The 17,938-nt window shown below is 45.1% G+C and overlaps 1 protein-coding gene across 1 annotated transcript in view; it reads right to left on the minus strand.

Annotated features, from left to right (window-relative positions):
- ABHD12 (abhydrolase domain containing 12, lysophospholipase) overlaps positions 1-17,938 on the minus strand; it is a 59,539-nt gene continuing 41,601 nt past the window's right edge. Inside the window, exons 7-13 of the mRNA XM_065402262.1 lie at positions 16,284-16,413; positions 13,036-13,073; positions 12,208-12,287; positions 10,720-10,802; positions 8,547-8,625; positions 6,884-7,011; positions 1-2,268 (exon numbers count right to left, since the gene is read on the minus strand). Of these exons, the coding sequence (XP_065258334.1) occupies positions 2,229-2,268; positions 6,884-7,011; positions 8,547-8,625; positions 10,720-10,802; positions 12,208-12,287; positions 13,036-13,073; positions 16,284-16,413 (578 nt within the window). The 3' untranslated portion in view covers positions 1-2,228. The remainder of the gene's footprint in view (positions 2,269-6,883; positions 7,012-8,546; positions 8,626-10,719; positions 10,803-12,207; positions 12,288-13,035; positions 13,074-16,283; positions 16,414-17,938) is intronic.

The following is a 17,938-nucleotide window of genomic DNA, read 5'->3' on the forward strand; positions in this document are numbered from 1 at the left end:
TGATCAGAAGTCAATCATTTTATTAAAGCTACACACTTTTAGATAAACATTTCAATCTTAATGCACATTACTGGCCTAATTAACTGGAACGTATGTTGAAATAAACTGCACTGGTTCATGCTTTGGGATCTAATCTGTCACATGGGAAGAGAGTCAACATTTTCATTGACGTTTATACTTTAACATGAGTCAGATGACAGCAGCAGCATTAGATGGAATGTAGAGACTGAATTGCAAAGAGCCAAATAGTGTTTCTGTCCTGTCAATGCAATAAATATCAAGAAGTGCATAAAACAGAATTTAAATGTCACGGTTAGCTCAGAAGTGTTATGGGTCAAAACCTTAGTATAACCACACTACGGCAGACAATCTACTGTCCGCCTTGTAACTATTATGAGCCTGTAGCTATAACTTGGATGCATGCTGAACTGGTTACACTACGCCTTATACAACTGCGTAAGAGAACAGACCCCTTCAGGCTGTAAGGTTCACCTTTGAACACTAGGAACTAAAACTATTACACCGAGTATTACTGGAATGTTTTGTTAGGGCCAGTTCAAACAAGTCTAGAGTACCCTGAAAAGCCCCAGCTTACTGGGTTCTCCAGCTACAGTTCCCATTGTCCAGTACGTGACATTCTCCCTCCCCCATGCTGGTGGGGGTGGGGGCGGGGAGGTGCGTGTCCTGAACCAGGAATTGTTTTGTGGGAGCAGTCAAGGAAGGAGGCACAGCAGAACAGGGACACCTGTAATGTGCCTCACTAAGGGTCATGATAAAGGGATGCACAGCCAGCAGCCCAACTTTCCACCACAGAGCAGCTTGTGCATCACCTCCCGCTGTACAAGGAGGAAGCTTCCACTGAGCATCTCCCCCAGTGGAGTGGGGACCTACGAATCTACAGCCTCCCAGGATGGCCTGAACCAGCCACCCATCCAGGGCAGCACACGTTGCTATGAGGAAAGAAGGACTGAGGCCACAGATGAACCAGGTGTACTCCGTGTGAACAGGAGAGCTGAGTCTTTGCCCAAGGCATGGAAAACAAGGGGTGGGGTGTCAAGAAAAAAACAGAACCACAGTTTATTTGCATTAGTAACTATCTACTGCTGCTTGCTTTTAGTTATGCAGGAATTGCTCTGCCTAAGGAACTGACAAGTTCACCTCTCCCTTTGTGCCTGACAACTGGAGCTAAAACATGTACGTGAGTGTTTGAGGGGGAAAAACGCAAGTTTCTTAAGGATCTCTGTCCTCTCATCCCCGAGAAAGTGCTTGTGTCTCTTTATGCTTAAAGAAGAATGGAAGACATTTATTGTTTAAATAAATTCCTACATATTCTAGGCCCATATGATTCAGAGAGGGGGAAAGCTCAGACAAAAATTTAAAAACTTTCCCTAAAATAAAATCCCATCTGTTGAAGTCACCCATGATGACTCCCAAAGGTATATGGGAAGGGGAAAGGAACACTCCAGAGGTGTGCATGTATGGAGCAGGAATGATACTCAGAAAAAAGGACATGGGGGGGAGAATGGAAAAGTGTTACAACATCCCCATTGCATTAAATATTTGTGTTTTACGTCTTTAAAAACATCCTTTTTATTTCAAAATGCGTTTGTCTTGCAAGTACCCTTACGCTTTTGCAGTACACATCAAATTAAAAGTTAACTGATTTCAATAAAACATCACTAGTCCCCATGATCTTCAGCACTTTCCTGATTATAACCATTGAGAGAAAATGATGAACTAAATATATATTTTCTATAAAGGAAACACCCTGGAACTGAAGCAAGACAGCTGCAATATTTAAAGATGGTCACAGCCACCATTTTGTGGGTAAATCACAGTCCATTTGTGATCCAAAATGTTACGCTGTTTTTAAATGTAAAAGAAGTGCCATTTGTCCTAATACGTGTTTTCTAGGAACCTCTGTTCTTTTAATTATGATGCTGCATTGGTAGCTCTTTGTTGTGCTCAAGTTTTGAATGGGTTGGCATTGGTGCATGGGTTTGTTTGTTTTTCTGTCCATGTTAAAACAGAAGCCAGCTAACTTCATTTCTTTCTCCTCCTCCTGTCTTAGACACCGATGTGGGAGTCTGGGTTTCCAAGGGTATGCATCAGGACAAATGAAGGATTTTCCTGGCTTAGCCAGTGCCAGGTGCTAAAGAATGGCAGACTGACCCAAAGAAAACAAAAAAACAAAAATAAGAACCTTAATGCTATCAAGCAGCCAGTCTTCAGTGATGATGTGCATGTTCAGATTTTCCCAGGAATTCCCTACGAAAGAAAACAAGAAACCGACAGTGACTAATCCACTCTGCCACTTTCCAAAACCAGGTCACACTCCTCTCAGGTCTGAGGCACAGCCCATTAAAATCAAGGCGTCTGGCTACGCTGCCGGCGAAGGTGTGATTGTAGCACAGGTAGGCATACTTGGGGGAGTTTCAGTCTAGCAAGCACGGGTAACAGCAGCACTGTAGATGTGGTGGCACGGGCGTCAGCACAGGCTGGCTGCCTGACTACATATCCAGGCTTCCTGGAGGGCTTGTATGCTGGTTGCTAGCCCATGCCACCACAACTTCACTGCTATTGTACGTGGTAGCTAGATTAAAGCTGTGCCATACTACAGTCACACTCACGCAGCAGTGTAGACATTCCCAAAAGGGAGTCTTTGCATTGACTTCAAAGGGAGCACAGAGCGCTCCCGTTACAGCAAACAGGAACCCCCAAGGTCTATCGAGAGCATCTGCCCTCCTTTGTATGATCTGACCTGCTGATAAAATATCATGAGCAGTTCTGCAGAGGAAAGTTCACTCTGGCTCTGGAAGCCGGATTTCCCAATGGGATAGTCACTGCTGACTATGAATGCCCCAACGGTTAAGAGGGAGCTGGGCACAGGGCAACAGAGGTGACATCTTAAATGCCCTACACTTCGGCATTTCCACTGAACGAATGGTTCCCTACCTCTCCATAACTGTTGTTCTTCTAGCTGCGTTGCACATGCCGATTGCACTGTAGGTGTCTGTGTGCTCTACTGCACAGCGTCAGAGTTTTTCCCCTTAGAGCACCCATTGGGGAGTAGGAGCGTTCGCTGTTGCCTTGCTCGCCACATGCAGGCATAAAGGGCCTAGCCACTCTGACTCCCCAAAGTTCCTTCCTATGGGCAAGACTGCGGCAGAGAGGGGAAGGAGAGCGGGTTGTAGAATGGACATGTGCAACACATCTCAAAGAGCAACAGTTACGGACAGGTTAGTAACCCTTTTTAATTCTTGGGAGTAATCGCACATATCCATTCCACCCACGAGCAGTCCCAACTGGAGATGGGTTTGGAGTCTATTTGAACGGGCTGGAGGACCACTCATCCAAGCTTAGCTTCACCTCTACATTGTTGAGAGAGGGTGTAGTGGGGGGCAAACGTGACAGGATGACCAGGTTGCTGCTTTGCGAATGTCTAATATGGCTTGTGAGCCAGAAATGCCTCAGAGGTTGCTCGGGATCTACCTGAATGACTCAGTGCTCTATCCAGCGGATTCACATTAGCCAGCTGGTAACAGGTGAATAAAACCTGATGTCAAAATCCTTTGTGTGGAAACACACCTGACCTTCGTTCTGTCCCAAATGCAATGAACAATTGAAATGAAGACCTGAAATATGTAGTCCATTCCAGATAAAATGCTGAAGCTCTTCTGATGGCTACAGTGTGTAGTCTCTCCTCCCCTTTCCTACTGTGGGGATTTGGGGAAAAGATCGGTAGGAAAATTGCTTGGCTGACATAAAAAGTGGAGACCACTTTCATAAGAAAACTTGGATGGGGAGGATCAAGGTAGACATATATGGAGGTTCTGATACCAGTGCCCTCACTCCACCCCTCTCCTGACTGATGTAGTGGCTACTAGAAACGCTACTTTCATTAAAGTCTTATGGCCATTTGGTTGGAAGCGGGTATCCACAGGTGGGTGAAATGCTGATATAACCACTAGGGGTACCCTGACTGAGCTAATCAGCCCACCATACAGAAGATATTCTTGCTTCTATTCAGCATGTGCTAGACTAGGGGAGACCCCTTTCAGCCTTGACCAGATGGAAAACCTCTTCCATTTGACAAGGCAAGTTGTCCTAGTTGATGGTTTTCTACAACTGAGTAGCACCTCCTGCACCGCTCTAGAACAGGACTCCCCTGCCGATGAAGGGCCTGAAGATTAGGTTGGAGGAGGCAGCTGTGAGTCTGTGAAATTAGGTCTATGTAAATCAGGAGTGAGAACGGCAGACTGACTGTGAAAACTAGTGCTGACGGGGCCACACCGGGGCAATCACTATAAGCTCCTTCCTGGTACTGAGACTGAAACAAAAGCAGGCAACTGACATACTCCTGATGACGGGACTGCCTAGGTTGGACACACAGGAGCCCACTTCAAAGTCTGATGAAGCAGAAGCCTCTTCTTGTGAGCACGGTGGTGCTGTACCTGTCAGGGACTGGTGAGGAAGGTTCAGACTCTGAAGAAAGGGAGCTGGAATCCGTGGCTTCCCCCTAGATAGCACCACATTAATTGGTACCTTGTTGGCCAAATCCAATGGTACTGCCTGGTGCAGAGGGGAAGGCGCTGATGACGGTATTTTGGATGCCGGTGCTGGGTGACTCCAAGAGGTTTAACAACTCTCTTGCAGCCTCAAACACCTCAGGAGTAGATGGTACTGGGGCATGAGGAGATACCAAGAAAGGTGCTTCAGGAGCTGGTCTCGAGCCCTGCACTGGGCTCTGGAGTCAATGAACTCCTCTGTTTAGAGGTGTGCTCTGCAGAGTGCTTCCTCTCTCAACGCCCTCCTGCATCTTTAGAACAGCTCCATCTCTTCACCTCTTTCGACAATCTGGTACCGAGTCTGATTTCCAACGTCTCTTCTTCAGTACTGGCGACACCGATCTGCCTCTTGGTAACGGTACCACCAGAGGTACATACTGATGCTCAGTACCCGGACCAAGGCAGATGGCTCAGATGGAGGAGGTAGCACCAATTCCAGCAGCAGATATTTTAACGTGCCTGTCCTGTCTTTTTTAGAACAAGGTTTAAAACCCTTACAAATGACACATTTGTCACTCACACGCCCCCCGCAAGCACTTAAGGCAGCTGGGGTGAGGGTCACTATTGGGCATTGCCTCACCATAAGAGTGGCAGGGCTTGAAACCCAGAAAGCTTGGCATATCTCCAGTGCCGGGTCCGGGACCGAAACCCAGTACCAGAGCCACCCAAAACACCAAAACTATTTTAACTAGTCCATCAGGTAACTCACCAATACACTACACTAACTAGACAGGAACTAGATACAGGATTTGACTAAAGACTTGCAGAAGCAAGGACAGGGAGCTCCAACAACCATCACAGAGGGTAGGAAGGAACTTAGGAGTGTCAGGTGGCTCGGCCCTTTATGCCTGTGCGTGGTGAGCGAGGCAGCAGGGGGCGCTCCTGCTGCCCCGATGGGTACTGCTAAGGGAAAAACTCTCCGTCAACCGTGCACTGGAGGGCACAAACACCTACAGTGGAATACACATGCACAATCACTCGAAGAAGAACTACAGCTATCGCAAGCTTGTCCATAGTGGTTTACGTCGCATATATGCAGCCTAAACCCAAGACAATGATTGACCAGTGTTATGTCGTCTGCAGCTGCAGTGGCAGCTGGCAGCACAAACAGCCCTGCCACATTATGGTGGGCTGCACCCAGAGGTGACCTGGGGAGGGTGGGGAAGGGCTACCAGCTCTCCCCATCGAGTGCCTGTGCAGGGGAGGCAGAGTTTAGACCTTAGCTCATCCAGAAATAGACGCAAGCGAAAACTTTTGAACTTGGTATCTAAATGCAGGCACCCAAAGGAGTGGTCTGATTTTCCAAGGTACTGGGCACCTGCAGCTCCATTAAAGTCAACAGGAGTCGGGGGTGCTCAAAACCTCAAAGTCAGGCCATTGTGCAGGGGACTCTATGGATTTAGGTGCCTACCTTTAGATGCCCAGCTTTGAAAAATCTGCCTTGGGCCTCGTCTACACTAAAGGGAAAAGTCGATCTAAGCTACGCAATTTGAGTTACATGAATAGTGTTAACTCAAATCGACGTAGCTTAGATCTACTTACTGCGGGGTCCACACTATGCGACGGGACGGGAGACGCTCTCCCATCGACTCCCCTTACTCTTCTCGATCCACTGGAGTACAGGAGTCAACGGGAGAGCGATCAGTGATCGATTTAGCGGGTCTTCCTGCTAAATCGACCGCCGATGGATCAAGCGCCGCAGTGTGGCTCCTCCAGTAAGTGTAGACAAGCCCTTGGAGACCCTACAGGAAGAGTCTGGGACAGAGGTGGCTGGTGGGCTGAGTGCAGGAGTGGGAATCATGAACTCCTGACTTCAAAACCAGGTTCATACACTGGCAGCAAGTCACTTCACAGCTCTGACTCCATTCCCCCAATGCATAATGAGAGCAATACAAGTTCTCCATCTCCTCACATAGATACACATACAATACACAGTTATCAATGATACACCTACAGATTTGCAAGTTGATTTTTGGAGCCTATATTTTGGGAACATAGCCAAGGTTATAAGGAATATTTACATATTACTTTGAAGATGAAAATCAGTAAATGCCAAGTATTATTATAAAGGTTTCTAGCATTCAGTGTGTTCGGATTCATTTATGGTCACAAAGAAATTTGGGGGGGAGGGCAAAACTAAACATGGATCCCAGCAAATATCGACCGTAGACTGTCTATAACTAGAACAGGTTCCATATTGCAAGTTAGCTCAGAGCAGCCTTGATCTAACAAGCTTTATCCATCTGTTCCCTACTCACTGCGACACTTCAGTAATGATGCCGATTTAATACATTTAACATGATCCTGTTTATTACCGCAGTATTCGAGGTAGCTCTGGACTCCTGTATATGTACTTATGCCTGTAGCCGAGGTCTCTGTGAAATGGAACAAACTGTACTTTGTAGTCACGGAAACTCCGAGATGGTGCAGCAATGTTATAAAGCTGTAGAAAGGATAAAAAAAAGTGAGTTACAAATCACAGCATTTCAAAATTGTGCTACAATGCTAGCCAGCTAAAAGTATACTTGCTGTATTGATACAATGGCCTTTCTTTTATTAAGATACATAGTAATTTGGTGTACACCCTCCCACACACATGGACGGGAGGAGAGGGGGCATTTTGGTGTAAGTAAAAGGTTAATAGAGCATCCACTAAGAAGTGGGGGGTGAGAGAGAAGCACAAAGGGATATGTATCTACCACATATTTTGCAATGCAGAGAATCTCAGAGTTATGAGTTGACCAGGCAACCACACACTTCATTTGAAACTGGAAGTATGCAATCAGGAAACAGCAGAGACCAAAAAAACCCCAAAACCCGCAAACAAATACAGTACAGTTTTGTGTTAAATAAACTACTAAAACAATAAATTAAAAAAAGATTTGACAAGGTAAGGAAACTCTTTCTGTGCTTGTTTCATTTAAATTAAGTGGTTAAAAGCAGCATTTTTCTTCTGCACAGTGAAGTTTCAAAACTGTACTAAGTCAATGTTCAGTTGTAAACTTTTGAAAGAACAACCAGAACGTTTCGTTCAGAGCTACGATGTTCCCGAAGTGTTCGTAACTCTGCGGTTCTACTGTATCTCTGTGGCTCTCACTTTGCGTCTCCATTCTCAGAGCTCCCCTTTTACCTAATCATCTCTCCCCCCACCCACGATCTAATGGACAATGCAGTAACTCTCACAGCAAATATTCTGCTTACAAAGGAGAGTTAGTAGATTCAGTTGGACAAAACTGAGCTTTTGTAGGAGAGCTATTACATAACTAACTTTGCTGAAATCAGCCTGAAGTCCTGAATGAGATGAGCTGGCCGATTGCAGCTCAGGCCCCACTAATATCTCGTATGAATTTCAAACACCATAACTGTGCACACACAAACAAATCCCAAACCCCATTGGGCAATGGGATTAATTATAACCAGAGATCAAGTTCCCCTGCCTTCAGCTAACTAATTGAGCAGTAGGTTGATAAATAACTGTTGCAATTAAGTTTCTATTTAGGTAAAATCTGCCCGGCACAGCTTGGTTAAAACAACTATTTAAAATGAATTTATTTAATAGCGTTTGAACCCTTGCATCCAGGAAGCTAAGGGGTATTCTGTCAATCTGTGCTCATTCTTTCTCATTCCCATTCTTGGGTTAGTAGAACAGTAACACTTTCCCCCTAACTTCTCCCACAAAACATTTTTTTGGGCAGGCTGATAAATTGTTCACACCCCTTTTCCTTAGCAAGTAGCAGACATTTGAAGGGCTTGTTTCAATATATAGATAAGATTTGCCACCCAACATCTCATCCCTTCAGCACCACTCACTTTATGCACCTCTGTCATTACTAAAGCTGCTAGTTCTTAACATCACATTGCTACCTTTTTCTGAACAGAATGGCATCGTTTGTTCGGGTGGTTGTTTAAGACACACTATTCCCTCCTATCAAATGGGCAACTTGAAGCAGATCTGCTACGATAGCTGAAGAAACGCACCTTCTTTCCAAGATAAAATGGTACAACAGGATCATCTTCAGCATGAAGAATAAGCAGCGAGCAGGAAATGTATTTTACACTGCAAAAAGGATTACAATTGTCACTAGGAATAAAAATAATCAAGTCAAGTTCTACGCTTATTCACTCTGCACATTCTGGTTACATTTTTGAAAAAGAGATGATTTCTGAATACTTGTCATTTCTGAGTAATATTTTGCCTGTCTATAGACAAGCAGTTCTTTACTGTAGGCTGTTCTAGAAGTGGGAAATAATTAAGATAGAGAAGCCAACAATTCCCATCTATCCTTGCCCTTTGAAAAACAATTTTAGCATCATTAAGCTAAGCTACAATCACAATAATCAAAACTACTAGCTTCATCAAATTCAACACTTGTCCCGTCAAATGCAAATGGAGCCAATTATCTTTGGCTTATTGTCCCTCTTCTCGAACAAACACCACTAATAAATAAGAGTCCCATTCATATTCTGCAAAGTTGGCAAAAGAAAATACAGCGCAGTGGATTGCTACAGGGTTTATTTTTAAAACAATAAAGAGTGAGCCCATCGTGTGTAACGAAACAACAAACTATTCCACTACACACTAATCGGAAAGTGTTTATTAGAGGACATTAGAGAGTTTTATGACCAACAAGTTCTGTAATTATATTTGGTGGAATTTCAAGGGAAGTTATGTGTAGCTTGTTTGTAACTATAATTAACCACATTTCAGATTTTGTTCAAAACACCAATTAATATGATCTAAGGAAAAAATGATTAATAAGACCACTGGAGAATCTATTTGCTAGGGAGCTCATCACCCCACAGTAAGGTCAATAAAAAGGTAGATTTCTTTTTTATGATTATAAAAGGAAATTGCTGTGCATTTTCAAAAAGTGCTCTTCTTACAAAGAAAGGGGAAGAACAGTCTACTGCAGCGGTTCTCAAACTTTAGCAACCTGAGGACCCCCATTTTGATTTAAATGTTTTCACGGCCCCTCAAGCCCCGTCCCCCACTCCACCCCTTCCTTCAAGGCCCCACCCCACCCCACCTCTTCCCCGCCTCTTTCTGCCCCCTCCCCCGAGTGCACCCACTCCCCGCTCCTCCCCCTCCCTCCCAGTGCCTCCTGCACGGTGCTGAACAGCTGTTCCCCAGCTTGCAGGAGGCCCTGGGAGGGAGGGGGAGGAGTTGATCAGTGGGGCCAGCGGCCCCGGACACCATTCTGCCCCCTCCCCCGAGTGCGCCCCATCCCCGCTCCTCTCCCTCCCTCCCAGCACCTACTTCATGCCGCTGAACAGCTGTTCCCCAGCGTGCAGGAGGCACTGGGAGGGAGGGGGAAGAGTTGAGGGAGGGGGAGGAGTTGATTAGCAGGGCCAGCGGATCCTCTTGAATGCCCTCATGGACCCCCAGGGGTCCGCACACCCCAGTTTGAGAAACACTGGTTTATTGGCTAAGACAGAGGACCAGGATTCTATTCATGCTATGCCACAGATTTCTTGTGTGACCTTGGGCAAGTCACTTAACCTCTCTGTAGAGCAGCATGATCCTTCTCTACCAAGGTGTTGAGAGATTTAATTCATTAAGGTTTGTAAAGTGCTTAGATTCTTTGATGGCAGACTCTATAAAAGTGGAAAGTATTATTAGAGAAAGCCTGGATCATGTCAGTTTATAACAGCCAAATCTCCAACTATCTAACTCTCTGAATAGGATAGTTCTATTCAACGTATTAAATAGAGAAGTTTGTAAGAAACCAATAACAAAAAAAGTCATACTTATAGACACCCATATAGTCTCTCACTTTTATGCAGTCCCTTTAACTAGCTAGTCAGGCTATTTCCTGTGCAAGGGAGAATCTGTTGGGTTTGAACAGCACCTAGAATACAATTAACTGCACTAAAAAATGAAAAAGCATCCAAGGAAAATGATACTGATAGTTGTGTGCTGGAGTTTCCTGAGACGGAGCCAGACACCCACACTTTTATACACCTATGTCGTACCCAAGGCCAGTTAGGGCTGTTGAAACCTCCTTAAGCAAGTTCTAGAAAGAACTAAAAAGAAGAGAGATTGCAATTTGGCATATATTCCCATGGCGTTGGCTTTATTCTAGTCAGTCTCATCTATGAGTATATGATTGAAAGGGCTTAGTTCAGATCACAGATGAGAGTCATTACTTACTTCTCATCATTTGCAAATTTAATTCCACTCATTGTGATGGTGTCAAGGAAGAACCAGTCAAATCCAGGGAAGTATCTATATATCTGAAGAAAAAAATTGTGTAAGTATATGAATAGACATATTCCACTGAACAGCAAGATAGACTCCTGCACGGAACATTCCCGCCCGGAATAAGAGAGCATTATACACTACCAGATATCGTATTGGTTATTGGAGTACACGCAGCCAAACTAACAGGTATCGCTGCAGAGACACTTCACTGTTTGTCATTGTTTTGGCTACTAGTGCACAGTCATGGATGATTTTAATCACCAAGTTCTCCAAGCTAACATCAGCATTGCTGCTTGAGTCCTCTTGGATATCAGTCTGCTACTGTTTTACCCAGAATGTCACAAGAGCACCCACAGGCCTGGCCACATTGACACGGCCTGCGGGTTTGCTTATTTGTATGTTGGTCACCTCTGTTGGGTGTCAGAGCAACTTCACCATCAACCCTGGGAAAACAGAAGTCTGGCTGCTAGGAAGAGACTGGGACCATAAGGAGGTTCACCCAGCCATCAGGTACCTGGCCTGCACAGGAGAGTCACTGGCAAGTAGTCAGGTTATGAGTTGTGGCAAAGCTTTCAACCCTGCTGTTTCCATGGAAACCCACATGGCTGCACAGAGGGTGAAGTGTTTCCAGTTGCACTCCCTGGGCAGGCCTGGTCCTGTGATGTACTTGTAACAGCTACACATGGCGTTGTGACCATGAGGTTTGGTAATTATTTTAGTCCAACCTTCAAACAGCTGTATACCTAAATGTACATGCTCCTTTGTGCACTCCTGACTTAGGAGTATAACACCACTAATGGGCAGATGCCAGTTGGGTCTGTATGAACATGTGCGTGTACACAGCTCCACGCCTCAGGCAGAAGTGCACTCATTTGAAAGTCTGGGCCATTTTAACTTCTTGGTCCAGCTTCTCCACCACATTCAACTGGCTCAGAACTGCACTGGTTGGCTATGAAATGGAATAGCGCTGCTTTAAAAGACCTAAATGGGGTGTACCCTGGCTGTATTTGATGCTCCTTTGAGCCTCCTCTGAGTGGTATCTGCACTCACACGCTACTCACTGTGAGTGTGCCAGTCATGCCTTATGTCAGCAAGGGACCATGCCTTTGCACTGGTTAACCCTGTGGTGGGGAACACACTCCCCACTGACATAGCCAAATTGGTCTGTATTTCTCACCCCTGGATTTATTACTTTTCATTCCCAATTTTCCTTTTCTTGCACCAGACTCCAAATATGGTTGTTAATTATACTTAATTTCATTTGTAGGGTGCATTTCTACAAAGGCATTTCGTGCCCTACATATCTTAATAGCAATCACTAGGGGGGCTTACATAACTCACTCAGATATGTGCTATTACTGCCCACAAGGAATTTTTAAATGTGTTAGTTTTTGTGACTAAAATTACAAGGTAATAAAAACCGAAGTCTGTACTTGCCACTGAAAACGGATGGCTTTTTGCTTCTTCCCGTATATTAGTAAATGGCGATTCCAGTATTAGGGCATCTGGAGGAGTTTCTGAAACAGGAGCACATAGCACAGCCTGTTAAAGCACTGAACTCAGGTGAGTTAAGACAAAGCAGAGCAAATAGATCAGAAGTAGAGCCACAGTGGGGCAATCTTTATATGCTAGATACGCTACAAGACAGGGTAAATGCGCAAAGTGAGACAATATTCTCCTCTCAGATGGAGTGACATGAGTTACCCATTTCTTACTGGCTGAAAAGGTGTCTAAAATAATTACATGTGCCTCAGATCCTCCCTTGAACCCCTGAGTTAGGGCTGGGAAAGCATGCAGCACAAACGTGCATACCGAGGTCATGGTCAAGCTCAAGCTCATGAAGTCATTTTAAAGAGCTGTGATGAATATTGGAAAGTTCTACAGTTGCACTTTTGGAATGGCGTGGAAGGGGTGTCTAAGGTAATTCAATCCTTATGAAAGATGCCAAACCAAAAACTAAAATACTCCATCTAGCCATAAGACCGTGAAAGTTCTGAATAAAATAAAATAATTTTTGGTAATACAACCACCGAAGTAGCGTGCCAAAACCCACACTGAGGGATGCCCTGGTTTGCATTGGGAAAGGCTTACATAATACTAAGAGATATGTTTTGGGGAATTATGTTCCAAAGAAGAGTAGACTATACAAAAGCATAAGATAAAATTACTTTTGCAGTAAAGTCAGACCAAGGTAACCGAGCAGCAGTTAGGGCCATAAGTGCAACTTGTGCCACACAGCGAGTGCCCCTCTCTCATTAGCCTTACCTCTTTCACAAAGACGCCTCACTAAATTTGTTGCAACTCTAAAAGAAAAAAAAATACATTTAGTGTTAATTCAAGTGTTTTCGTCACTCACTGCTAAAGAACAGCAGCAACTCAAAGCGATAACATCACATACTGTCCCTTGGAAGATCCAGCTCCGAGACTGATCTTAAGACAGCTGCACTTCAAGCCAGTGTCAGGGCTGGAAGTGTAGGCAACAGGGAAAGCCAGCGAGTGGCTCAACTGACTGATGTTTTGCAGCAATTCTTAACACTCGGATACTGGACAGCCTTTCAGAGGGCTTAAAGAACACCTCAAAATACTTCCTCCTCTTCCCTACGTCTCTGTTTTATATGACTGGAGATTAAAGGAGCTGCTATTCAGCCAAACTCCATTTCCTTGGGTATAGAGATAGCTGAGAGATGAGTCACATTCAATGAGAGATGCAGGATTTTTCTTAGATTCAGACATAGAATCTGCCCTCCCTAGTTCCTCATGCTTAAGGCTTCGAGTCTTTCACGGAGGTCACAGATTCTGTGACTTTCTGGGACCTCCGTGACTTCTGCAGCTGCAGCGGCTGGTGTGGCTGACCTCAGGACTGCCTGAGCAGCTGGGGCGGCCCTAGGGCCAGCCACACCGTCTGCTGCTCCGGTGGCCCCAGGTAACTCGTCCTGGGCACTGTCTGGGAGCAGCGGTGGCGGGGCCCCAGGCCGCCCCTCGACCTGGAGTAACAGCGTCCACTGGAGCACACCCCCTATCCCGCCCCAGCACCTAAGATTTAGTTAGGGGTATTTTTAGTAAAAGTCACGGCAGGTCACTGGCCGTGATTTTTTGGTTATTTCCCGTGACTTGTCCGGGATTTTTACTGAAACTACCCGTGACTAAATCATAGCCTTACTCATGTTCCACACACTCTCCAAACATGACCAGGATTCCCTCACTGAAACCTTCCAGCAGACCCCCCATCCCCCTCTTTTCACACATTGCTCCGCTTCCACAGACTCTCCAGTCCTTTTACTGCCCACAATCTCTCCTGCGCTGAAGTCACCAGTCTTTCTGCTGGCCCCCATCACCACCGAGCTCCAGACACACACACTCTGGAATAGGTAACTGTGCTCTGGGATGCACAGCTCAAGAGCATGCAAATTTCAGCTCACCAGGCAAGCTGAGACTTTGGGCCTTGTCTTCACCGCTATAAAAGCACTGGGCCTGACCTTACCTAGTTTACCTCATAATCTTCATTGTGTGTTTGTCATGGGACAGCTCATGCATATTAGTTATCACAAGGTAAACCACACACCTTTTTCAGCAGTGCAGACAAGGCCCTAAGGGAGAACTGTGGGGTGAGTGGAGGGAGAGAAGATGGAAGCTTACAAATTTCAGATAAATAAACGCTTACCATTTAATATTCACACGTCACTGTTACCCATATGATCTGTGCAACAGCAGACATTCCAGCAATACAGAATTTGAGCGTGCCAATCATTTATAAAAATACAGCTGTTTATTAATTAAAGGCAGCACATTTTCAAAGACAGGAGAGAGAGAGAGACAGAAAAATCTGAAGTGACAACTGCATTTTACTGTACGGGCAGGGTTCTGGCAGGGTGTTTTGAAAAAAATTCCCTCCCCCTTCCCCTTTTAAGACCAGACATTTATTCTCTCTTGCAAATATAAAATATCCCGGTACTTCCCTTGCAGGTTTTGCCTATCAAACTACACACTATGATAGTCTAATGTCTACAATGGTGACAGATCTAGGAACACAAAATCTGATAGTGTCCCCATTCCTGTGGGGGTAATTCCTCCTTTCAATCCTGGGAAGAGCTCTGCAATGTCATTAACAAAAGTCAGTTCTCTCCAGAATTCACTCAGTTCCAAAGTGCCACAAGTTAAATTTGCAGGCAGCTTAATACAGTGTTTCCCAAATGGTGGGTCCTGACCCACAAGTGGGTTACAGGAAGGTTCTAGATGGGTTGCCATGTCCGGGGCCGGCTTAACCCATCACTGGGCCCTGGCCTACGCGCACGCCCGCTTCTCCCAGCCCAGCTCTCATGGGAGGGTGTGAGAGAACGAGCCTGCCCCACACACACCCCTTAGAAGTGGCTTGTGTCCTGCGGGGCTGGGCCCAGTTCCCTGGTAAGGGTATCATGGTCTGGTGCACAGGGTCGCAGCACCACTCAGGTTTGGCCTGGCCTCCCCATGACAGAGGAGCAGCCACACCAAACTTCAGTGGCACTGTGACCATAAGTATTGGGTCACAACGCCACTCACTCACATTTGGCCTGGCTGCTCTTCTGTCTTTATGGAGAGGTAGCTAGGCCAAACATGGGTGTTGCTGTGACCCCATGCACTGGGGCACAATGCTCAGAGATGGGTGCAGCCTGTGGGACAGGAGCCGTGCTGAGGGGTGAGTGCAAGGCAGGCTCACTCTCCAACTCCCCCTCCCCTCCCTTCCCTGAGGGGTCTCCCTTGCCCGCAGACCAGCGTTAGTGTCCTGGCGCCAGGGTGGAGGATGCATATATGCAATGGTGGTCACAAAAGACGACAAAAAGCAGTTGGTTTGGTTGCCTTATTAAGTCAGTGGTTCCAAAACTTTTTACTATGAGCCAATAGCCAGACCTTGTCTTAAACTACTTCACAATCAGCATCCTGCCAATTAAGGCAATGCATCCAGTTTTGTTGCCGCGTCTAGCTTTTAAAGAATTTTTCATACTTCATTTCTACAAGTGAAATCACCATTTTAATGGCTTAATTGCCCTAGTGCTGATCTGTAAATCATGCATATGTGCAGTAAGTTAGTCTGAGAAATATTTTCCAGCTAAACAAAAATTTTACCCTTTCCAGAGTGTATAGGATGGAATCCAATGGGTATGGCTTTAAAAAACACACTGGTATAAACGGGTGCATCTCCGCTGTTGTCCAGGGAACTGTGCCTGCTTACACCAGTGATGATTTTCCCCCACGATCTGCCCATTCTTTCTCTCATGACATGACGTAGTGCTGATCTTACTGCCTTCTAATTTCCAATCCAGCACTCTGGAATTCTAGGATACACGTTCTAGTCACTATCCTATTTCCTAAATTAAAAAGAGCAAAGAAGAAATTATTTTGGAGTGATTAAATTCAGATACAGACACGAACCAGAATGGATTATAGCTACTATCCATAAATGGCACTACATTTGTCAAAGATCAACATAGACCTACTTTGATTATTCTAGAAAGCTGCCATCTGAATTGGAGGCTTACCCTGTGCCTAAGGAATGCCCCCATATATAGACAGGATTGTCTCCACTTCTTGCTTTTATCCAGTCAAAAACGTGGAGTGCATCATAGGTCATTCCTCTCTCTGATGGAGTGCCCACAGAATCTCCCCACCCTGAAACACAAACATTTTAAATCACACCTAAGCCATCCAGCAAAATAAGGCATTTCTTATGCCTTCATCAACAAGCTGCATGCCCACAACTGTGAAGGCATTTGAAACATGAGAATATTCCTGCTTGCTGTATTGTACCTGCACACCAAATTAAAGCTGGAATGAAAGACAAAGACCAGCACAGCGCAGTGTCTCAGTGTATCTTGTCAAGCTTCTACTGTTAGAACTTGGCTACTGCCAGTTGCCAAGCAGATTGTGGGTTTGGCAGACAATGAAAGCAAGAGCTGGTGCTCCTGTTGGAAGCTAATGTTCCAGTATCCTGCATTTCTGGTTCCACTATAGGCCAGTTCTTGCATGCAGAACGGCCACTTTCAGGTCTTAAATGCCTCTCCTCAGATTCAGATTCCAAGGCCAGAAGGGACCACTGTGGTCATCTAGTCTAGACCTCCTGTATAACAGCCCAGAGAACTTCATCAAAATAATTCCTAGAGCAGAGCTTTTAGAAAAACATCCAATCTTGATTTTACAATGGTCAGTGATGGAGAATCCACCGGGACCCCTGGTAAGTTGTTCCAATGATTAATTTACTCTCACCATTAAAAAATTATGCCTCATTTCCACTCAATTTGTCTAGCTTCACCTTCCACCCATTGAATCATGTTAGACCTGTCTCTGCTAGATCAAAGAGACCATTATTCAATATTTGTTCCCCAGGTAGATACTTACAGACTGTGATCAGTCACCCCTTCACCGGCTCTTTGTTAAGCTAAATAAAGGGAGTTCCTTGAGTCCGTGACTATAAAGCAGGATTTCTAACCCTTTAATCATTCTCATGGTTCTTCTATGGACTTTTTCCTATTCATCCACGTCCTTCTCAAATTGTGGGCACCAGAACTGGACACAGGATTCCCGCAGCAGCGGCGGGCAGACCAGTGCCCAACACAGAGGTAACACACAGCAGCAAGAGTAAGGAACAAAATTTCAAAACATCTGGATGCGTGATCTCTAAAGAGAGGGCGTACAAGCTGTGCAGTAGATTCTGATGAGACCTTGTCCAACAGCGTCGCTGCTGAGCTACAAGAGGTTGTTACTCAACAGCTGTTTGATATTGGTTCATAGATCAGAAAAATCAGTATAATCCGTGGCCGACTGTAAGTAGCATATTTATAAACATGGCTTGGGTCAAATCCATTAGCATCCCTCAACAAGCTAATGTAGGATTATACACCAACCCAGTCTAAGATGTTTACTTGGTTCTTTTGCGAGTTAAAATTTAAAAAATCATGACAAGGAATTTTATGAGCTTTTGGAAAGACTTTTCTCTTTGAACAGCAGGTGTGAAATGCTTTGAAAGGGCAGCAACACGTTACTAGATCAAGCCTGGAAAAAAGATAGCATTCAGCTTGTGTGATTTAGGAAAAAAGAGTACTGAGCTAAAACAGACTATACCCTGCACCACTTGTTAGCAGTGGAAATTGTACGACTTCCCTGCATTACTAACAGTAGATGTAATGTACATTTTGCT

This window comes from Emys orbicularis, chromosome 3 (genome assembly GCF_028017835.1).
Source record: "Emys orbicularis isolate rEmyOrb1 chromosome 3, rEmyOrb1.hap1, whole genome shotgun sequence".
NCBI classification, from domain to species: domain Eukaryota; kingdom Metazoa; phylum Chordata; order Testudines; family Emydidae; genus Emys; species Emys orbicularis.